General features: G+C 39.8%; 2 protein-coding genes across 9 annotated transcripts in view; both read right to left on the bottom strand.

Annotated features, from left to right (window-relative positions):
- The window catches only part of SUSD1 (sushi domain containing 1), a 42,277-nt gene extending 36,895 nt beyond the window's left edge, over positions 1-5,382 (bottom strand). For both annotated transcript variants that reach the window (XM_059874131.1, XM_059874132.1), the window contains exons 1-4: positions 5,165-5,382; positions 3,183-3,314; positions 1,523-1,678; positions 741-893 (exon numbers count right to left, since the gene is read on the bottom strand). In XM_059874131.1, coding sequence (XP_059730114.1) covers positions 741-893; positions 1,523-1,678; positions 3,183-3,314; positions 5,165-5,240 — 517 coding nt within the window. In that variant the 5' untranslated portion in view covers positions 5,241-5,382. The remainder of the gene's footprint in view (positions 1-740; positions 894-1,522; positions 1,679-3,182; positions 3,315-5,164) is intronic.
- A 6,982-nt stretch (positions 5,383-12,364) lies between these two features.
- The window catches only part of PTBP3 (polypyrimidine tract binding protein 3), a 50,757-nt gene continuing 39,169 nt past the window's right edge, over positions 12,365-23,952 (bottom strand). For 2 of the 7 annotated variants that reach the window (XM_059836875.1, XM_059836876.1), the window contains exons 15-16: positions 15,151-15,232; positions 12,371-13,067 (exon numbers count right to left, since the gene is read on the bottom strand). In XM_059836875.1, coding sequence (XP_059692858.1) covers positions 12,906-13,067; positions 15,151-15,232 — 244 coding nt within the window. In that variant the 3' untranslated portion in view covers positions 12,371-12,905. Of the gene's footprint in view, positions 13,068-15,150; positions 15,233-15,325; positions 23,740-23,952 lie in introns of those variants that run through there. The other 5 variants (XM_059836879.1, XM_059836881.1, XM_059836878.1 and 2 more) reach the window with 4 other exon arrangements.

Below are 23,952 nucleotides of genomic sequence, written 5' to 3'. Positions count from 1 at the left end.
ATTCTGGCAAACAAAGCGGAGCACTCCAGTCAGAAAAAGTGAGCAATTACAGGCTGTAAGCTGTACTGATGGTTCTGGCAATAATTCAGAAATAAAAGCTGAATATAATCTAGGCAGCTCCTTCCACCTGGGATGCCTCTGTTCATTACATACTCTGATATCCACAGCTTACACTACTAGCAGTTTGCATCTGTGAAAACTGACACTAAAGACAGACTTTCAAATTGGAAACTTGATTCTGGTTTTTTGTTATGGCAACACAAACTGAACTGCTTATTTATGCAGGAGGCACAGTATGTAATAAATAGCTAAACTGTTATTTTATTATTCCTGTCCCCTAGGCTTTTTTCACTCATCTAACTGCTCTTATCAGCTATTTAGTCTCTCTTCTCTTCCCCTTTATGTGGTGTGATTACATAAACAACTGGATTACAACAGAATCCAGAATCCTTTCTACTCAGAAACTAACGACATTACTTTCATAACATTATCAAGCTTCTCTGACTCTGCACATCTGAAGCACCGCTGAGAACCTGAAGGAATATCTGGTGTTGACTTTGGGATCCTGACATTACTGGGACAAACTGAATATAAAAAGAGAAAAAAACCAAAAACATACAGTGAGCGAAGTCCAGAGAGAGGGTTTCTGCCCTGGAGAAGCACAGGCCAGAACAGGCACTACACTATGGTGCAACATGTGATTTTATCTGCTAGCAAAAACAGCATTCAAAGACTCTCACCTTTGCATGAAACGATGTTTCCATCTTGACGAAAAGAATGCTCTCCAGTTTCTAATTTATAACCATCATTGCAGTAACACATGTAGCTTCCTTCAGTATTCACACATCTTGCATTGTGACCACACAGCCCAGACTCCTCACATTCATCAATATCTAAAAATTCAGAGAAAAGCAGATGCACTTCATAACAGGGAATTTTGTTTTAATTAATTAATAAAGGCCCCAAGCTTAACTCCTCCTTGAAAAGTTGTACATAGCTTCTCACAGCTCTTCTAGGAAAACAAAGAAGCTTATCATTGTCTCATCTTCAAGCATATGGAAAGAGGACTGTTGCAATTTTGTCACTAGCTGTCTTTAGAATTACTGCTGGTTTATTTTACAAACAGTTTCCCTGTTCAAACAATTCAAAATCCTGTATCTGGACACCCCTTTAATGGTTACAACAGTTCATCACTAACAAGAAACTGGCTAATATTCTGCACTAAACACAAAAATTACAATCCAGGGAATTTTAAGTATCATCCAATTTCATTAATCTAGCTGCTGCTGCTTCTTCTGAAAAGATCACTGTTTGAATGAGGTCGTGAAACAACGACTTGTAACATAGCAGAGTTTAAAATGGAACTGATTCATAGCTTTTAGGAAGCCAGATGTCAAACAAGCACATCAACAATGGCAGTTCTCTGACATAGTATCGGAAAATAAGTTCTACAGTGATAGGAAAAAAAAAAAATTTGTGCAGTTCTGGATTTCTCATGCTCAAGATTCTTTGTGATGTCTACCTGTACAGTTTGTGCCATCATTGGGAATAAATGTCTTGTTATTGTTGGAGGCTCGGTATCCATCAAGGCAAACACAGTAAAAACTTCCATGTGTATTATGACACAGGGTATGATTTCCACAGATCTTGCTGGCTCCAATCTGGCATTCATCTTTATCTGTCAGTACATTTAAAATAACATCAGAGAGAGAGTAAGAAAAAAGGGATGTCCTCCCCTCCTCATTCATGCTCAAGTAACCAGACTTCTCCTTACTGATTTCCTTCACAAATTATTTGGGATGTCAACACTGCTGGTAAGCTGGAGAACAATGGAAACTTTTGTCCCTGGATGAAAATGTGAATAGAGTTTTGTGACACAGCTTAAGTTATCTAAGAGTCTAAGAGTGGCTGAAACCAGAGGACCCTGCTCTTCCTTATGGCCTGATTATACACTGATTATAGCACCTCATGGAACACCTGGGTGGGGGCAATCCCAAGCCCAGAATGGATCAGGTGCAGCCCTGCTGAGAAGGATTTGGGGGTGCTGGTAGATGAGAGGCTGGACATGACCTGGCCATGAGCACTCACAGCTCAGAGAGCCAAACGTGTCCTGGGCTGCATCCAAAGCAGTGTGGGCAGCAGGGGAGGGAGGGGATTCTGCCCCTCTGCTCTGCTCCAGTGAGAGCCCACCTGGAACCCTGCACCCAGCTCTGGGGTGTCCAACATAAGACAGACATTGCCCAGCTGGGGCAAGTCCAATGGAGACCATGAAGATAATCATGGGCTGGAGCACCTCTCCCACACAAAAAGGCTGAAGGGATTGGGGGGTTGCTCAGTCTAGAACAGAGAAGGCCTGAGGAACCCTTATTATGGCCTTCCAGTACCTAAAGAGTACTTTAAAGAAAGCTGAAGAGGCACTTTGGGCAACATCCTGTACTTCTGGGACAAGGAGGAACTGCTTTAAACTGAAAGAGGAAGTATTTAGATTTGGCACTATGAAGAAATTCGTCCTTGCAAGAATAGTGAGGCAATGGAACAGGTTGCCCAGAGAAGCTGCGGATGCCCCAACGCCCCATTCCTTAAAGTGTTCAAGGCCAGCTTGAACAGAGCTCTGAGCAACTCAGTCTTGTGGAAGCTGCCCCTGGCCACAGCAAAGGGGTGGGAACAGTGTAATTTTTAAGATCCCTTCCAACTTGAAGCATTCTATGGTTTTCCTACAACGAGATGCCTGAACGCTGTGCAGGAACCAGCAGCTGTCAGTGCTCTGTGAAAGAAGGGTAACAGAAAGGGAGGAGGAGATCATTGGTGAAGAACCCCCTTTAAGCACTGGTAAGCTATTAGAGACACTAAGACACAACGTTTGACATTGTCCTTTGATTCACATATTGATATGAGATAGTCTTAGAAGGACATTATCAGCCTGTTATGTTATTCATAAAAATATTGCTGATGTTGCCAGGAGTAAAATTATTTATAATAAATTACAGTAACAAAATGTTAAACAGCTTGAATACGTACAAGCCTTTTGGTTAGGAAAAACAATCCAAATATATTCTATGGGAGATTCTTCCAGGAAATGACAAAGCTTTTAGCACACTTTGAAGAATTCATTAAAATTACTTGAGAAGGAGCATTTTAGGAATTTACAGAGTTTCTTTCCATTTTAGAAGCAGGCAGCTTACCTTGACAATGGGTTCTTCCATTGCCTACAAATCCATAATTGCAGATACAAACACTTTTTCCTCCACTCTGCTGACATGTTGCATGAATGTGGCAAGTGGCACAGACATCAGGAATGGATCTGTTCACAATTACTTTAATGACAAAAAACCACAATTACCTTTTTAAAAATACCTACAAGTGGCATGGTAGGATAACCAGCACAGAATTGAAAGTGGAGATAAAATCCAGATTAAAACACATAGAATAGACTACTACCACCTCCCACCTAATTTTGAAACTTGTAGGAAAACCACAGTAATTGTAATAAAAGACTAAAGACTAAAAATAAACAGAAAAGATTAAACAAATAACTACACTGAGCATTTTTGTCCATCCTTCTCTTCTCTGACAACAAAGAAAAGAGTTTTTCAGGTTTCAGAAAGGTTTAGAAGGTACAGAGTAAGTAGCTCTATCCAATATTATTAATCTTTCCTCCATGTGCATTTCTTTCTCTTTTGTCTTTAGTTCTGTTTCCTCTATTCTGTTGTGCTTTTTTCTATTATTTACACGTAGACATTTGGGATAGTTCACCATCTGTTTATATCATGTGTCAATATGGTAAAAATGTTATTCATAAAAATGTTGCTAATGTTTCCAGGAGTAAAATTACTTACACTAAAGTAATTTTAGAAATTAATTTATATTAAAAGTGGTTGAGAAGCATACAACCTAATTTACTGTAATTTGACAGGGCTGTAAATATACATGAAATTAGAATAATTTTTTTTTTCTTTGCATTCATACTTTCAGGGCATTATGTTCATTTTCCTCCATTTTTCAATAAGCTAACTTTCTAAATGACAAATGTCAGAAAGGATGGATTTAATGTAGACAAATCATGTGTATGATGATGCCTCTTTAAATTTTTAAATAAAGAACTAATACTGCACAAGCTGATATCTGATGTTGCTTGAAGTATGGAAATTTTTACTTTTCTAATGTAGCTGAAATTGATAAGAATACTAACACCGCTGTATATTTAGCATCTCTGACAAATTTTGGCTATGTCTAAATACATAACCAGAACTGGAAGGAGAAGGCAGCTGAACACTCTAGTATTTTTTTATGCAGCGAATTTACCACTGTGATAAAACTGCCTTTCCACATGCACAGGGTTTCAGGGATTTTTTCAGGGTTTTTATGAGTGCCTCAAGGTTGTTGTGGGAAGCGTCACAGATTCCTATTCCTAATCATCCATGCTTTTATATACTTGAGTATGTGCGTGTGTTTCTGATAAGAGCAGAAAACAAAAACTGTCAGCATGCAATGGCAGCCAACATAGATCAGAAAATTAAATTTACAAACAGCCACAGAAAGAACTTTCTCATGATACCTCAATCTTCTGATAAGGCATGGGAGTATCCTACTCAGATTGCTGCTTCAGGAGATATAAAAACGTGCTTCTAGCCCCCGCCTCCCCTTACTTCTACAGCTGAAATTTTATTACTTATTTGTCCTTCACAACACACAGTTTATCATGCCAGCACTACAGTCCCGTCACTGTTTTGGCCCTGCCCATGAGCTCCCTCCGGCGCGGCTCCCGCCGTGGCAGTCCCTCTCAGCCCGGCGGGACACCAGGTCGCTGCCACCACCGCCGTCAGCAGGTGTCGAGGAGGCGCACCAGCCAGCTCACAGGACAGCACCCACCACGGCCACCTCCGCCTCAATGCCATCACCACCACCACCAAGGGATGCTCCGCCACCACCGACAGCTGCCTCCAGCACTCTCACCACGTGCTGCTCCGCCACCATCACCACGGGATACCCGCACACGCATACCAGCAGGGGCTGTGCCCAACACGGCCACCAAGGAATGCTCCGCCACCACCACGGGCTGCCTCTGCCACCAACACCAAGGGCACCAGTCAAGCCGGGCGCCTGGCGTCGCGGCAGGGCTGGCGCCCCGATCCCGCTCGCAGTCCCGCTGCCCGGCCGCACTCACCCCGCGCCCCGCACCGCGGCAGCGCCAGCAGCAGCAGCAGGAGCGGCCCCGGCGCCCGGCCGCCCCCCGAGTTCATGTCCCCGCCGCCGCCGCGCCCCTCAGTGCTGCACGGCACCGGGGTCTCCGCATCGTTCCTCGGGGCGGAGGGCGGGAAGGGACCGAGGGCAGGGCAGGGCCCGAGGGCAGGTCCCGGGCGCAGGGCGGCTGGCGCTGCCTCCCGGCGGGCGGGACGGCCTTATCGGCGCCGCCGTGCCCTCGGCCTCCCGGGGCTTTCACCCGCAGCGAGGCCCCTTTCCTTCCCCGCCCCACTGCCCGCAAAACCCTATCTTTTCTTCCCTTTTTCTCTTATTTTCCTTTTTTTTTTTTCTTTTTCCTCTCTTCCCTGGCACAACGCCTTTCCTTCCCCGGGACACCGCCTCTGCCCCGGCCAGGCAGGTGGCAAGACTGATAAGGGCTGCTGTTGTCCATAGCCCGGGGGCGGGGGGAGAAACGGAATGCAGGGTTATTTATGATGCCCGGGAAGGGCGGCTGGATTGGCACACCTCTTTGTACGTGGGAGCTGTGCCGCTTCCCGCCAGCCGCCGGCAAACGGGGCCGAGCAGCGCCTCGGGCGGGGGGCCGGGCCGGGAGAGCTCGGGGTGTCCCCCGGGAGAGGCCGTGGCAGCTGGCGCCCCGCACGGCGCCGCACGGAGTTGGCGCATCAGTCCTGCCATGTACGAAGCTGGCGCAGCCGTACACGGCCAGCACTTACTGCTTGAAATAAAGTAAAGCTTTCTCTTGCAGGCGTTAGACGCTACTCGGGTTAATCCCTGAACCTCGTGTTTAGGCTGGACCAGTAGTGCTGCCTGAAGAGTTTTCTTCTGCAGAAGAGTAGTGATAGCCCTAGCGATCAGAGTCGTCATTTGTGTCCCTGAGTCTGCGTTTTAGAAGCTGCATAAACTTTATCTACAAATGCAGGTGCCCAGTTACCACAATAGAGGAGTACCAAGGTGAGGAATAGGGGAAGCCTAACTCAAGAGTAGAATTTGTCGTATTTGAGAGCTCTAATGAGATTCTTGAAGGAGTTTTGAGCTCATGCGCTATGGTGGCTTTTCATTACCACCTTTGAATGATAATTCAGCTTAGTCCTCCATCACCACTGCGTTTAAGTGAAATAACCTGATTTTTTCCTATTGTATTATAACAAACACCAAACTATCACTGTCTGATTTCAAGGGATGCAAACCCCAGTGTCACTGAATTATCAGCTTTATTGATTTATTTACATAAGCTCCTCTCTTCCAGTTTTTGGGGTTTTGTTTTGTTGGGTTTTGGGGGGTTTTTTGGTTTGTTTTGGGGTTTTTGTATGCTTTGGGTTTCTTGTTTGTTTGTTGTTTTGGTTTTTTAATTACTGTTCTGTCTACTTAAGCATGTATACACTTTAAAGCAGCTTCTGCTATGCTTATACCTCTTGACCAGATTCTTCAGCAGCAGCCAGATACATACAAGTGATCCTGCTTTTGGAAGAACACACTACAGATGTCATTACTGCATATTTCTCCCTTAAACTTACTGAAATTGGAAGTGGTGGTAAGTAGCTTATCATTATAAGGAATGATTCAGAGAGCAATTGTTCTGCACAACATATTAAAATGGTTTGGAAATTACAATTTTCCACTTTCTTGGCAGCTCACTGTGTAGCAGACCTACTAATCACTGCAATTTCTACTATTCCTTTCATAAAAAGTAGTGGAAGCAACTTTTTATAATTATAAACACCTCATGCAGCAAACAGGAAAATATTTTTGGCACAAAGCCTGAATAAATACATCATATTTATAAAGATAACAAATTAATAATTTTAATAGAAATATTCTTTAAAGAAAGTAATAAAGATGTGTATCAGCTGAAAAAATACAGTACCTAGACTGGAACTGAACTCCTTGTTATGTTCCTGTCTATTGTGTCTCAAACACACAATTAATTGCTGTTTAAGACATACTTCAGAACAAAATATTAAAACTACATACAAAGGCTACTTTAAATTCAATGCATGGTAATAAGAAAGTGTCAAAAGACGTTTAGAGGTCATTTTTTCTGTTTTCTGCTCTACAACAAGGTCAATTCTATGGTTCCTGACTTGTCTAACTTGCTCTTTCTGCTGACAGTGATGTAGAATTCACAGCACTACCAATCTCTTCCACTACTTCAGGTTTGAATCCACCAGTGAGATTCATCACAGATCACTTCTGCCCTGAGGTCACCTGCCCAACCCTAGCTAATTGGTACAGAAAGATAAAGATTCAGGAGGGTAAGACAGACTAGTCCCAACATGCTCATCCTTAGCATCTTCAGCAAATCTTGCTTATTTCACACAAAAATCTCTTTAATGAAAACACAGACTAATATCTACCTATATGGTCTGTTTTGGATAGGATAAAAATTTTAATCTTTTCTTTGTCAAACCTAAAGGAAGCCTAGTTTGCAATTACAGTGTTTCCTTCATCCCCAACATGAAATTAGCCAGAAGATGTATGTACCAGTACTTGCTTCAATTGTTCTTCTTTGTGAAAAGAAAAGAGTTGTGATGGTCAAAGCAACTCAGTTCATCCAGAGATGCTTGGAAGTTTCCTCTGCATTTTAGCTTGCAAGTGTCTAAATGCAGATAATTGAAAATCAGACGGGCAAGCTGGATTAAACATCTCCTCAGTCATCTGTATTTGTTCTGTCTCCTTTGCAGACAGTGAATATCGCCGTGTCATCTAAATCTCTTTATTTTTTCTCCAAAGGATTTTTGGCATAGACTACACTACTTATTTTGACAAATGAAGACAAAATATTTTATATTAATAGCTCTTTCAGCAAACACATTTTTAAAAACATCTTCAGCCAGAGTGAAAAAATGTTTTTCATCCTTGTTAACAGATCACTCAGCTATTCATTATGCAGTTGCATTCTTGAACAGCTTTCTATCAAATGCTTCTTTCCAAATGGCAATGAAAAGAGTAACTACAGCTTGATCGAAGATTTCTTCTATCTGAATTCTGTCTCCCTTGCTTATTTAAAATTAATCAAATTAATAAGTGGGGTTTCTGGTAATCCACTTAGCTTCCAGAATAAGAAACACCAGTTGTTGAAATTAACTCAAAATATTCAGAAATAACTGAAAAGATTGGCTGACCCTCTTCAGTTTCTATTGAAAATGCTTCAGTAAATACTGTGTAGAAGTAAAGCAGTATCTTGTTTGATTTTTTTTAAAGGAAATATTATCACTCAAGTTGTTTGCAGTATTTCTGTCTGTACTCTCAGGGTGCCTATGCCACTGTCTCAACTCCTAGCAGATGAAGTCAAGATGAAAACATAAATGAGATTTCTGCAAAAGCATTGGATACCTGAATTTGAACCTTAAATATTGAATGTTACAACTGAATGAACAATTTGCCTAGAGGATAGGCCTTGGATGTGACATATATCAGAGCATGCCCTGTACATCTCATAAGAAGGGCACAGTAGGTGATAAAGTCTGCTGACAGTTACTGCTAATCAGAAAAGCAGCTCTCCAGAGCAAAAGGGCTGCTATCTGTGGGTTTTAGCATAGGAGACCAAACTAGGCTTTGCCACAAACCCAGTGGGAGCTTTGATAAGATAACCCCTCTCTCCACTTCTTCCTCCCACTTAGATGTGTAACTGGGATAGTATTCCTGCATAAGTGGGTACGGTGCAATATAACCTCTGGTAGAAGCTCCACAGCACCCTACCCCAGTTTTTAGAAGGTTTTAAGCCACAAGGACGTAGTGTATATTGGTTTACGGGGGGTGTCCTGGTGTTGTCAGATCTTGGAATGTCATCCAAGAATACTGCTGATAGCCATTGTTTCTGATTGTTTCATGCTGTGTCATTATTTTGAGGGTTGTGCTGACTGAAGACCATAGTTAGGAGGAAAGAGGCAGAGAGGCACAAAGGAGAAATTCAGAAAGGAACAGTAACAGCGCTTCCTTCATACATTTTAAAAATAATAACTAACTAAATAAAAAGTAATGTTCTGATTTTTTCAGCTCCAAGTAGATGAACAGATATCTTTTCCTTTCAGATCCTAAAATATCTGCTAAAATCTGAAGAGAAATAACTTGGCAACAAGATTCATGCTTTATTCTCTACCAGGCTCCCCAAGCTCACCCACAGGGGTGTTGGCCTTTCTATGGAAGCTGCATAGAACTTAATAACAGCTTGTCAATAAGGCAAAAATTAATGACAATATCTTTGATAGGTACAGGAAAAAACCCAAATCCCACTGACTACACTTGTAATAATCCTTGTATTATCCTTCTGTCACCATCAGCTTTGCTGTATTTATGGGCAAGATGAGTCTTAAAGTGAATCTAGAAACATTAGATGGGAAATAGGGCAACTTGTCAAATTATATTAACTATGAAGACAAAGTCCATATTTGTGTTGTGCGAGTTCCTGGCCATCCTGAACATGTTCCTGTGAACCTGCTTTAGTAGGGAAGTTGAACCAGATGATCTTGAGAGGTCCTTCCAACCCCAACCATTCTGTGGTTCTGTGACCAGAGAAAATAAACCAAACCATTCTGAAGCTGCTCAGGCAGTTGGGGATTCTTTTGCCACAGCTTCTTTCTCCATGGACCAGATATATTTTGTTACCAGGAAATCTCAGATTTGCATCAACTGTGTAGTGGGAAAGAAAAGGGAATCTTGAAACCAAACCTTTCATAGTAAATACCTCAGCATTTACTCTCGGAGTTGTTGTGTAAGCAGTTAAACTTTTACATGCTGTTCATCAAGTTTAAAGTAGCTGTTTTTATCTCAACTAGAAAGTACCTTAAATTACTGTATATTTAGATCCTGGGAATAAAAAGCTAGCAGAATGAGTTGGATTTTAGATTCATAAAAGTATGCATTCATTGGCATAAAAAAAGAGAGTGCTTTTGTTTTGTTACAAAACCAGCACAAGCCCTGCTCTTTGATCTTGGAATATTAAATTAGGTGTAACTCTGTTATTTCTACATTTACTGGCAATAAGAAGAGAAATAAACCCTGGGTGATGGCATTGTTATAAATTGCAATAAAAACTTAAGATTAGCATTTCTGTGGCCACCTTGTCTTTTTATTTCCTTTTTCATTCAAATTGCAAAGCTGAAAGCCCTATTTATCTTCAAATAATACCTGCAAGAAATCAAGTTTGTCTTACAATCACAGAACCACAGAATGGGAAAAATTAGAAGAGAGCACTGGAGGACCCTGGGCCCACCTCCCTGCTCATGCAGGGTTATCTGAGAGCACATTGCACACGATTCCATCCAGATGGTTCTTGAATATCTCAACTGAGGGAAACTCCATGAACTCTCTGGGCAACCTGTTCCAGTGCACTGTGACTCACGCTGTAAAGAAATTTGTATGTTCAGGTGGAACTTCTGTATATCAGTTTCTGCCTTTTGTTCTATTGCTTGGCATCACTGAGCAGAGCCTTGCTCCATCCTCTCAACACCCTCCCTTCAGACACTCATAGACAGTGATGGGGTCCCCTCTCAAGAAGTTGTCTCTTCTCAAAGCTGAAGACGCCCAACTCTCTCAGCACTTCCTTGTAAGAAATCCAGTCCTTTAATCATTTTTGTTGCCCTTCACTGGACCCACTCTAAGAGTTCCATGTCTCTCTTGTACTGAGGAGCCCAGAACTGGACACAGCATTCCAGGTGAGGCCTCGCCAGGGGTGAGCAGAGGGGCAGGATCACATCTCTGGACCTGCTGGCAATGCTGCTTCCCATGTAACCCAGGATACCATGGGCCTGTTTGGCCATAAGGGCACCATTGGCTCATGAACTTTCCATATAGCAGAAAAATTTGACATTCAAATAATGTAAGTCTCTGAGAACTAAATAAGGACTGACCATTTAGGCCTGCACGAGGCTGAGAATTTTTTTTCATGCTATGTGCTACATTAATCCACTGTCTATTTACAAATACAGATTTTTTTTTTTTTTTATACCCATTTGATACACCATCAGATATACACCAAAGGGTGCTTCAAACTTTGCCTGAAGGTACAGCCCCATCATTTGGAGAGTAAGAAGTTATATGTATGTCAGTTTAGAGTGTGGTTGTTGAGACTGGATTGCAGTCTTTGAAAGGGACAGAATCAAGATTAGTCAGCAGGATTCCCAAAGTTACATTCAGCATCTTAATCAAGCCCAAGTGTTTCTAGGCAATTGATCAGCAAAGTTATAAGCAATTTTCCTGTTAGATTTCATGAGACAGTAAGTGAGTCAGATATCCCCGGCAAGACAGGATGCTGCTGCTAACATCTTATGGTCAGGCTCTTCAAAAGTAACCTCCTCCTTGTCTATTTTCCTGTTGATGAGTAGCAACAATGACCTAAAAATATTTTTGAAGGGCCTTGATTAAAATCACATGCATTAAAAAAAAACCTAAATGAAAAATGCAGTCTTCCCATAATATAAAATTGGGATAATCTAAGCCCTGCAGAATAAGCAGTTTGTGTAAAAGCTAGAGGTACACAGTGATTGAACAATTTCCTTAAAGAAAAACTGTTCACACAAGTAGCATAGTTCTGCACTGACTGGTGAGTAAAGAGCTCCACAAAGTGTTCTAATAAGTTCTTTGGGACTCTTACAAGCACATATAGCATGCCTTGAAGGAGAAATTAACTCAGGCCATCTTCTGTCAGGCAAGCTGTAACCAGTGGTGCCAAACCAGAGCAGAAAAAAAGGCATTTATAGCATAACAAGTCTTAGCATCAAGAAGTGTAGTGTTTTTTATTAACCTTCATGTCTCTGTGGCTGAATCAACATTGAAAGATCTAATGCTCAAAGAGCATAATGCACAGTTATTTATTATTGAGAGAAACACACTCAACAATGATGGAGTTGATTGGGAGAGGTCTGCTATCAGTTCAGTATCTGATAGACCACTGAAGGCTCTGAGAAAGAAGATAAACTTATTGAAACACAAAGAGCAACAGTATAAACCCTGTATACTTTTGAAAAGATAATTAAAGCCTCAGCAAGACAGACTTTTAAGCTGTCATAATGAGAACATACACATAAAAAGGAAAAGAGCATGTCATCCAACCAAAGACCACATATGAAGAAAAGTATAGAAACCACTTTCAGTTAATAGATGTGATAGAAGAGACTACTTGGGTAGCAATCTGTTTTTAGAAATTTATTGTGACCTTAAATAGAAAAACTACTTTCAAAGCTTTTAACAACAGGGAACCTTAGTTACACAATTCACAAGATACTTCAAATCTGATGACCAGATGACTTGAATTCTGCATATTCAGAAATGCCATTTTGCTGAAGGTACTGTATTGCTACTATTAAATCTCACACTGCTTTTGGATAATTTGGCCATAGGAAAGAATTGGAAGAGGGAAGAAAAGGAAAGAAAGAGAGGTCTGCAATGCTGAAAAGTCAGCCAGTAACAGTGCCATATTTTTTATAAGAACTAAACCTGACAACATCAGGTTTTTGTCGGAAGTTTTTAATTAGAAAAGAACCCACAACCCTTCTTTCCAGCACCCACCCACAATGCACTGACTAAAACAGACCATGGACCTACAGACAGTTCTTCCTAGATCATCAACAGAATTCATAGTACTGAAGAGCAGAGTTATCTTAATTTCTTTACCCTTTGTAATATTTTTGTGTTGAGATTGTATTTGTTTTAAAAGGAGATTCAATTTTATTTTTACAGGCAGTGATCCTTACTGAATATATTCTTTATGTATGTGCTAGGCAGCACCATGGCAGGGTAGAAATGGAACCTGTATCCAACCACAGAGCTGCAAGCCTGCAGCATTGTGCAATATCCTTCAGTCCACCCTCCTTTAAAAAAAAATTTCCAAACATTGAGCAATGTGGCTTTGCAGACCAAGATGGGCTCTAGAAGGAAAAAGGAAACAGAGAAATCCCTCAATAAAAATCCTTACAGACCCTGCATTGTACAAACAATATGTACACACCTTACAGATCATATAGTTTACCTGCCTGCCATGGGCAATAACACCTTTCACCAGAGCAAGCTGCTCAAAGCCCCATCCAACCTGGCCTTGAACACTTCCAAGGATGGGAAGTCCACAACTTCTCTAGCCAGCCTGTTCCAGTGTCTCAGTCCACAGTAAAGAAATTCTTCCTAGTATCTAATCCAAACCTACTCTCATTAATCTTGAGGCCATTTGCTCGTGTTTTACTACTCTTGTGAAAAATCCCTCCCCAGCCTTCTTGTATCTCCCCAAGCTGCACAGCTAGAAAAACCCTTTCATAGTAGATTTAATGGAGGAATTACAGAAGGTATACTTTGCTTCCATTAAAAGCTCTGATTCTCACAAAAGGGCAGAGTAGCTGTACTTGAAGCAGATTTGAAATAAAACACAGGACCTAAAAGTGTTACCCTGATGAACTGTCTTAGACTAAGCAGCAAATACTATGGAATAAGAATGATCACTAACTTGAGATTAAAGTATTACTCATTGTAAGAACTTTTTTGGAGCCAGACAACTCATACTGCTACCTTAGCACTATCTTAAAGAGATTCATTCTCATTGTCACCAGACTGTTCTCTCTGGGTTTTTTGCAGCATCTGAGATGAGTTAATGTTCAACAGCAAAGGCATTGGTCTGGAAATGGTCTCTGGGATGACTCACTTTTCTGAGGTCTGTTTTTCCCTCTACCTCTACCCCCAAAACCTTCTCTCACCTACATATTGCACCACAACTTCTGCTTTCATTATATTTTTATTAGACATCCTTGTACTCACCTGCTACATGTCAAAGAACTCAAGTACAAATGTTTCAGCACAGTTAAGAAAACTCAAGTGGGAATTTTTATTGTATTTTCAAAGCATACAATAATCTTCTTCCCACCTCTGTAAATGGGTGAGCCCTGGGGCTATAAAGAAATCTTTTGGGACTGATCCAAACCATATGAAAAATTAGATGCTGGCAAATTCACCAGTTACTGCCTTTTCTCTTTCAGCTTGCAAGTAACAGAACAAATGCTGGTATCAAAAATTTTATATCTGTGCTATTTAAAAGTTGTATTTTCATTTTCCAAGATGGACACATATAAACTGCTTAAGAAAAAAAGTTACTGGATTGTATTGCAGGGTTAACAACAGAAGACAAGAATTCAAGATGGGATTTACTTTTTGGTTAAGGAGTAATGGGAGAACACAACAGTCGGGAATTTCAGTTCCTCACACATTCTCAGGCAGACTTGGTCAAAAAATAAGAAGCCAGATTATGGCCACCAAAAGCTAGCATTTTCTGCAGAATGCTCATCAAATATTTAAGTACCAAGAACAAAATCAAGAGTTACACATGGGGACTTGACATCTGTCCTTCGCAGAATAATTTGTTGAAACCTGCAATTCAGTCTAAACTGAGTCAGATTTTTCTCCCTACAAAAGCATCTACACTTAGAGACTGGCAATTGCATAATTTACTGGGTGGCAGACAATTAAATCCTTGCCAGACTGGCTGAAAATTTTAGTTCAGAAAGAGGTGCTGCACTCCCCTCGTATTTGGATCTATGGTCATAAACTACTATCTGTTTACCATCAATCCTGAATTTTGCATGCAAGAATAAGACAGTCTAAATTAGTGTTGGGCAACACGGAGAAGGGCAACCAAAGGAGTATGAAAGAAAAGCAATCAACAAGACAGTTGAGAAACAGGAAGCTGAAAGCAGACCATCATTTTAAGCTGCTATTTACATTTTTTTAAATCTTTGTGCAAAGGATATGAACTTCAGTCCTAGGACTAGAAAAGAGTACAGCATGGTAAAAGATAAAGGAGTTCTCAACAATAAAGCCCCAAGTCTCTCTTCACAGAAGCCGCTCATTTCTGTCTCAAATAATAAAATAGTCATCAACTACTGTAGTGGTTTAGAGTTGTAGAATAAATTTCCATCCTACTGAAAATAAGAATTTCTGCACTGCTCAAGAAAAACTTCAGGTGCTGCTGACCTTCACTTCTTGCTGAAGATGTGCATTAATCCTCTTAAAATACTTTTCATATGAAAAGCTTTTGTTTAGATGCCCATGTACGCTGAAGGAAAAAAACCCAGAAAATTAGATGTTATTAGCTCCACAATTGTAAGACCAAAAAAACCCCAAAGTAATAGACAAGAACACAGGAAAATTTAAGAGAGTATAGCCATAATTACATTTATTAAAAGACATGCTACAACAACTACAGTTAGGAAATTAGTTAGGTATAGATATCATGTAATCAGAAAACACACTAACCTAAAAAAACAGAATATATTACAGCACAAACAAAATCATATTCACCATGCACTACACAGTCACAAAATAGGTTTCTTTAATACATCTTATATCTTTTCAGTTTTATGTCATCTCCACAGATATAAAATACTTTTCATGCAATGCCACAAGATGCTTTACAAATGAAAGCTTTTGCTTATTAAAATATACAGACAATATTTTTATATAAAAACATTTTATATTTTCATTTGTTTCCCCAAACACTCTTTTGCCAGATTAAAAAAAAAACAACAAACCAAAATAAAAACAAAACAAAACATGATGCTACAAATATTTACAGTATTTTCTTGAGTTAGATGAACATTTTTATAAACTGAAATGGAATTTTTATTAACAGATCATGTGAAATGAGGGAATGGCAGCAATTCTTAGAGATGTTTACTGTGTCTTGAGTACAGTACTAAAAGCAATATATTAACTTTTTGCCTTCTCTCACACTATTTGGTTCACATTACTATTTCCATTTTCCACCATTTCTGCCACCAGTTAACAGTCTCAAATAGAGGCCAGTTTGCTTTGGGGTCTTCCCATCAGAAAAAAGTGTGAGAGAAAACAGGTTTTCATACATTTCAGTAAAACCAGAACAGTCTTTGGTCAGAAAATGAAGTGACATAATGATGCAAGAATCTGCTTGGTTAGCAACTTTTATCTTGTGCTGCAGCAGTTCTATGGTGAACTTCTGCAGAAAGTGGGTAATATATTCAAAAATAATTGGAAAGTGCTTCAAATCAAGTTTATGTGTGGTAGCCTCCCACTCATAAATAAAGCACAGTTTCCAAGAACTGAAAAACTGCTTACAGGGATGACATTAATCTGCTGAAGTAAAAGCTTTCTTCATTTATCAAGGACCTTCAATTATGTAAGCATTTAATTTCTTTGGGACTCCTCCAAGCACAACATGTCATTATTATCTGAAGTAGGAAATAACGTGAGTTATGCTTGGATTTCTACATATTGCAGTTAAAAAAAAACCAAACCTGTAATGGGAAAGACAGTGGAATAATTAAATGTTTATTGAAACAGCTGTAGTTCACGTATTGTATAGTCAGTAGACAATATTAATTTTTCACAATATAAATATACATTTTCCAGAGGAGAAAAATGTATTTATTGTACTTAAAGACACCTACAGATATGAAAAACCCTACATATAAAACTACTGAAGGCACAAAAACTTTGGTCCAATTTTGTTCCTATATCACATCCCCCATCAATAAAACCCTGAAGTTAAATACTTCAGAAATTTTACATTCTAACTGTTAGGATTTGCTTTGAAAAGAGCAGGAAAACAATCTTGTATATAGCAAACCAAACTTCAGAAGATAAAGTTGATGTAAAGAAAAAATTCTGTGCAATCTGACTAGTATCATTTCAGCACAACAATGACAAGACTAAGTCTGGTAGTTGTGCTCTAGCTAACAACATCAGGGCCAAAGGTTAAGGCAAAACAATGCTTTTCATAGGCAGCTGACCTCTCATTTAAAAACCAGAAATATAAGCTAACAGCATAAAATGGCAAGTAGTAGGTCTACATCTCTTATAAAAAAACCCCAACTTACTACTTTCCTACTGATATCAATCAGAGGAGGGGAAGATAATTGACTAGACAGACCTCACTGGCACTACTATCCACAAAGACTCATAGTTTTCTTGGCAAACAAACACTGGTTTGCTGCCTGTAATCAGAAAAATGTCACAAATAGGCAAGTTTCCACAGGTATGTGGAATATCTTCTGAATAAAAAGGACCTCAATTTATCAGTACACAAATCCAGTGCAACTTACAGGACCAGCAGACAAGGCAACTGAGTCAAATTATAGGTCAAAGTTTCAGAAATTGGTTCTGATGTTTTAAGAGTTCTGCAGAAATTAAAAGAAGTAGAACTTTTACCATTATATAACAAATCAAGGATCAATTGAAAAGGCACTTAGCTGCTCCTGGGTTGTTAAAAAGGCCTTATTACACTTTGAACCAAGCATGCATCCGTCAAAAAAAATGGACTAGGAGGTAACTCAGAGTTGATTCAAGGATATGCCTTATTACACTTTGAACCAAGCATGCATCCATCAAAAAAAATGGACTAGGAGGTAACTCAGAGTTGATTCAAGGATATGACATAAACAGAGGCATAACTATACAGTCACAAAATCATAGAATATGTGGAAGTGGAAGAGACCCACAAGGATCATAGAGTCCAACTCCTGGCCCTGCACAAGACAGCTCCACCACATGCCCAAATTCCAACTTGAACTGTGCACATTACCAGATACTTCACAAACAGAAATTACGTTTATAATTTCTTTACATATTTCTTTAAAATACGTTAAAGAAATTATAAACGTATCTTTAACAGCTTAAGGCTACAATATAGAGAAGATGAAGCCAGAATCCTCTTCAGATGTACATGAGTAACAGGGAAAAAGGCAAAAGACATAGAATGCAGTATGTTTAAAGCCTAGTTACATATTAAGGAAGCATATTCACAGTGAGGACCGCCAAACAGAACAGCAAAGAACAAAGAATTTGTTCCATTTGATTTTGTTTTTCAATTTACATTTTTGAGTAACTGCTTAAAGTTGTATATAATCTGACTGAGAGGTAGGACTAAGGCATTTGGAGGTCCCATTCCATCCACATCACTGTGAGACTCTGTAGAATATCATTCTTTCCCAAATCTTACTCTCTTCATAGATATCAAGAGCTTTAGAGAATCAAGAACCGAGATGCAACTGTGCTTCTGCATGAGGCACTAATGAGTCAAGCACAAAGTATAAGAAGTATTCCTTCTGCCATGATTCTTCACTAACAATGCATTGTAATAACTAAGGTGTTATGTTCATGCTTTCAGTTATTCAAGGTGGAACACTAAAAGGGAAAAAGTAGCCTTAACTAGTGCCTTCGCACTGCTAAGCAAATGTTAAAGTGTACTGTCAAGTTTCAAAGGTTATCTGCATATCTTGTAAAAGCAGATCTCCCTAAGAGGCATCATCTTTCAGATACACACAAATCAAAAAGTATGTTGGCAAGAATAATTAGATTGCAAAGACAGAACAAGAAAGGTGAATCAAAAAAGATACACAATACTTGTATTACAAAACCAAAAAGCAAACACAATAAATTCCAACATTCAGATTTTTTCTAAGTTAAAAATTTTTAAGATTCCACAGGCAGTCTTTTCATCAATGCTCACAGTCAAAGGGAAGGTGTTTGAAAGGGCCAGTCAAATCTAGTGAATCAACAAATGTTTCTGGGGCTGTGTCCAAGCCAGGGGTTTGTCTGCTTTGATCATGGGACTTGCTTTCAAAAACTGGGTCTACTGAGGGCTGACGGGGTCCCTCTGTCAGAAGAGGGGAAGTGCATCTTCTGCCATAGGCTTGCCAAACTGGTGAGAAGGGCTTTAAACTAAAGATGCCAGGGGGAAGGGAATTTTAGTCCGTCCCTGTGGGAGGATGGATTATAGGAGAATAGAGATAGTGCTAAAGGCAATCTCACCCCTGAGGAGTTGCAGCTGTACTAATTACCAGAGTAGGAACAGCCCTGCCCTTAATAGGGCACAGCTATGTCCAGTAAGGATGGGGGTTATAAAAGAGTGGGTTAGCAAGTTGGGAGGAGAGCTGGAGTTTGTTGGCTGTGCTGTGAGGAGCAGTAAGGGTCAGGTGGTGTGCAAGGGACAGGAAGGAGTCAGCCAGCCATGCAGAAGGAAGAGAAAAGGAGTCAGTGCTGTGAGAAGCTGCCCATAGGAACTCACAGAGAGAAGGTATGAAAGTTTTACAGTAAGATGATAAACTGATGGTGACAGTTTCCATCCACTGTCAATTGGTGCCAAGCACTGACACCAACAACTGGTGGCCCATATGGGGATGGGTCCCGACACATCTCACTCTTATCAATTTGCTGCCAGTGCCAGCAATAGATGCCCAGAGCCTAAAGAGGGATCACAGGTCAGCAGAAAAGCACCAGAACAACAACACAAAGGAATTCCAGCTACTCCAGCCAGTAAATCAGCTTCATTAGGGTCTCAACTCCAAAGCATCTATGCAAGAGAACCTAAGAAGGGGATTATTCCCCTTCTTGTTTATTCTTATTATTATTCTTGTTTATACAAGCAGAGCTAGACATATGGGCATGCCTATGACCTCACTGGTATGTCATGGATGCATAGTGGGATGGCTCTAAAGAGTAGACTGCTGGAATGGAAGGATATAGGCTATTCAGGAAAGACTGGAAGGGTAGGCAAGGAGGTGGTGTTGCCCTCTATGTCGATGACCAGCTGGCGATCATGGAGCCCCACCTGTGGATGGATGAGGAGCTGACTTGAGAGTTAATGGGTTGGGATTAAAGGCAGGGAAGGGAAGGTGGCTTTATAGTAAGGATCTGCTACATATTGTCTGACCAGGAAGACAGAGAAGATGAGGTCCCTTACAGAGAAGAGCAGCCTCACATACACAAACCTTGTTCCTCATGGAGAACTTCAACCACCCTATATTTGTCAACATAGCAGCACATAAACAATCCAGAAGCTTCCTAGAATGCATTGATGGTACCTTCCTTCTTCAATTGATGGAGGAGCCAAGGAGAGAAGGTGCTATGCTGGCCCTTTTTTTTCCCAACAAGGAGAGGCTGATGGAAAATGTGAAGCTCAAGGGCAGCCTTGATTGCAAGGACCACAAAATGGAGTTTGAGATCCTTAGGGAAGCAAGGAAGGTGCACAGAAAGCTCATGACCCTGGACTTCAGGAGAGCAGCCTTTGGCCTCCTCAGCGATCTGCCTCATATAGTATCATGGGGAAAAAGCCCTGGAGGGAAGAGAGACCCAAGAAAGCTGGTTGGTATTCAAGGATCACCTTCTCCAAGCTCAGGAGTGATTATCCCAACAAAAAGGAAGTCAGGCAAAAATGTCAGAATGGTGTTAGATGAACAAGGAACTACTGGATGAACTCAAAACATTAAAAGAAAGGCTACAGAGGGTGGAAGTAACATGTGGCCAGGGAGGAAAAGAGGCTTTCTTAGCAACCCAGGTCTATGAAACTGTAAAAGCTAATGCTTTTCTGAGAAAGGGGAAATATAGCCTACATTGGTAAAAAGGGAAATAAGAAAGACCCAGGGAACTATAAGTCTGGAAGTTCCACCTTGGTTCCCAGTAAGATTATGAAATAGATGGCTTTACTAAAGCCAAATCATGCCTGACAGATTTTATGGCCTTCTACATTAGAGTTACAGCAATGTTGGATAAGAAAAGAGCAACTGATGTCATCTACCAGGACTTGTGCAAAGCATGACACTTTCTCATGTAACTTCCTTGTCTCTAAACTGGAGGCACGGATTTGATGAGTGGACCTCTAGCTGGAAAATTAAATGCCTTGATGGCCAAAGGAAAGAGTTGTGGTCAACAGCTTGATGTTGAAGTGGAAACCAATAATGAGCAGTGTTCTGTAAGGATTATAAATGGTACCAGAGCTGTTAAACAGCCTTATTGGTGACATGGACAGTGAAATCAACTGCACCCTCTGCAAGTTTGCTGACAACATCAAGCTGTGTGGTGCAGTCCTAGAAAGAAAGGATACCATCCAGAAGGATCTGGACGGACTGAGCAGCGAGACTGTGAGAACCTCATGGAGATCAACCCACACCATTCTGTGAAATTCAAAAGATAACATCCCTTAGGGGAATATTTTCCTAAGCCAGTTGAACTTTCCAGTACATAGTACATTCTGCGTATTTATATAGTTGTGTTGAACAGCTCTTATTATAGCTACATCTGTGCAGTCAGATTGGCTGCTACTTTTGAGGAACACATTCACTGAGGTAGCTCGGGGTGCAGCTGCAGGGGGAACTGCAGGTTGAGCTCAGGCTGGGGAAGCCCAGGCAAAGAGGCCGTGAAGAGCCAACCCTGGGCACACAAGGGCCGGGGACCTGTGGACCAGACACCGGGACACGGCAGGAGCCGACGATCCCAGACCTTCCCACGCTTAGACTGGTGAGGGGATAAAGGCCCAGGGGTTCCTTTGTTCTGGGTCCCTCCTCAGAGACAGCAGCCCGAACTGTTTGTTTGTTATTGCACTGTGATGAAATCGTTTTAATGGTTGGGAGACCTGAGACTGCTATGGGAAATCTGGGCTCAGCCCAGTAAGGAAACCTGTTCTGACTGTGGGGATGTGGGGGCTGTAACTGGAAGAGCTTCAGCTCCAGCCCAGGTGGTGCAAGAGTGACTGCCAGAATGGCTCCCGGATGGTCAGGCAGGGAAGTTTTCTTAATACTACACCTGTAATCAATTTATATAGATTAAGGTAGTATCTGCCAAGCTTCTGTAAGGCTGATTTTGCAAAAATAATTCAGAGAGAAAATTTGAGAAAGCTCACTACAGAATACTCAGATCATGGTAGAAACATACTCTTTCTTCTAGAAAGATAAAGTCATACAATTCCAATGAACAAAACCAATTATGAGTGGCAAAACATTACAGCAGAAACAAATTCTGCAATAGTTAGAAGTAAATGCCAGATTTGAAAGAAATAGGTCTTTAAATGTGGTAAGCAAAATTAAATTAATTTGTGTGAAAGAAAATACTACAGAAAAAAAAGCTCTCAAAATGAAATTTAGCTTTTTAAAATATGATTAGTCATTAGTATTCATCTGTACACTCATGGCAAAACCTAACTGCATCTCAGCTCATTCCCCAAAGAGGAATCAAGATTCAGTATCAAACATTTTTTCATACTTACAAAGGAAAGAATGATAGTATTCTATTACTTTAAGTTTAATACTGTAAACTATTAAAAATGAAAGAAATGCAGAAACCTGAAAGAATATTCTGATATAGCCAGTGTCTCTCAAAAAGTCAGATGAAGTCCAGGAAACTAACTGGATTTGCTGTTTGGCCCTCCTATATAGGTTTGTTTGATTTTTTAGTATATTTTTTCTGGGTGTGAATTTTTTATCAGTGAAGAACTACCATCAGAGAAGTGCAACTAGGTAAATTTAAAGAATGCCTATGTGATTTCACAACAAATGAAACCTTATTCCCATCTACATCCAATCTCCATAAGAAAGCACAAGAAACTAGAATTCAAAATATTAATTAATGAAAAAATATATATTGAATTATCATGGAAAACATTTACAAAAAGACCAAGAGGAGAATTTTCACAAAGCCCACAACATTTTTGCAAGATACTTCAGGTAACACTCTAATCTATTCATACACATATAGTAAGGCACAAAATAAGAAATTAGGTAAATACACAGTAATTTAAGTATTAGACTGTAGAGTGGTAAAAAACCTCGAGGTTTAATTTTTCTGCCCTGAAAAATGACCTTAGCAAAAATAACTTCTTAAAAACTTGAGAAACCATCACAGACCTGAATATTTCCCATATGATTGCAAACATTTAATTATTTAGAGAAATGTAAAAAAATTATTTTTAAATCAAGATAATTTTCTTGTTTTATTTTCTCCAAGGTATTGTTACACATCCCTTCATAGTAGAAATAGGACATCAAACGTCCAACCCACAGTCAAGTCAAACTAATTCTCCAATACCACACCTTGAAGAAAATTGTCAAATACTTTTATTCCACAGAGAGAAGGCACTGCCTTTTCTCTAATAATTTAATCTATAACAACAGCACAGACTTTTAATTTTTATAAACAAGTTATTTGTAAAGATTTGCCAAAGTATGAACACACACCTTGGTAACATAAATACTATTTAGAGGATACTCACAGTTACTGTTTGCTTTTCTTCAGGAAACCCAAGCACTATTTCACATTCAAATTAGTGTTTAATCTGCACAAAGTAGGTTTACCTTTTAATTAAACATACTAATTTGGTAAATTGTAAAAGCACTCAGAAATTGTTTTGTAAGGCTGACTTCAAACAAAAGCTGAAAGGATGGTTTCAAAACATAATTTTAAGTAGGAAATTTGATGATAAATATTGTTGCTAAAATGATTTCACAGAAGAATCTATGGATGACATAATTGCAGCTAAAATCAGAAAAAATCATCACTTAATTCTTTGTGTATGAATGAGCTTTTCCTTTTAAGAGACAGAGTTGGTCAGAGCTGTCTCAGTCTCTCTTTGAAGATTTTACTAAAACCATTATGCAGCCTTAAAGGGAAAATTCACAGAAAATTCAGATTGAAGATTTTGAGAAGGAAACTCTGAGATGCTGGTTTTCTCCAAAGTCATGATTGTGAAGCTCAATGAGAGCGTGAACTGCTTCTTCCACAGAACCCAGCTGGATAAGAGCCATTTTGCAATCTTTCCTGAAGAACAATAAAACTGATTATTAATCCTAACCAAATTTTCACTAGCCAATACAGAAAAGTGGCACAAGTGGGGTTTTTTTCCTCAGGTATATCAGAAACACTTGTACAGCAAAAGAATCAGAGCTATTTATGCATCTGCTAAAATGCAAAGATAAAATAATGACATAAATTTTGTGAATCTATGGCTTAAAGTCATGTCGTTTTTTCAAT

This window comes from Haemorhous mexicanus, chromosome Z (genome assembly GCF_027477595.1).
Source record: "Haemorhous mexicanus isolate bHaeMex1 chromosome Z, bHaeMex1.pri, whole genome shotgun sequence".
Classification (NCBI taxonomy): Eukaryota; Metazoa; Chordata; class Aves; order Passeriformes; family Fringillidae; genus Haemorhous; species Haemorhous mexicanus.
The sequence above is the reverse complement of the archived record's forward strand: the minus strand, read 5'-3'. Positions and strand labels throughout refer to the sequence as shown.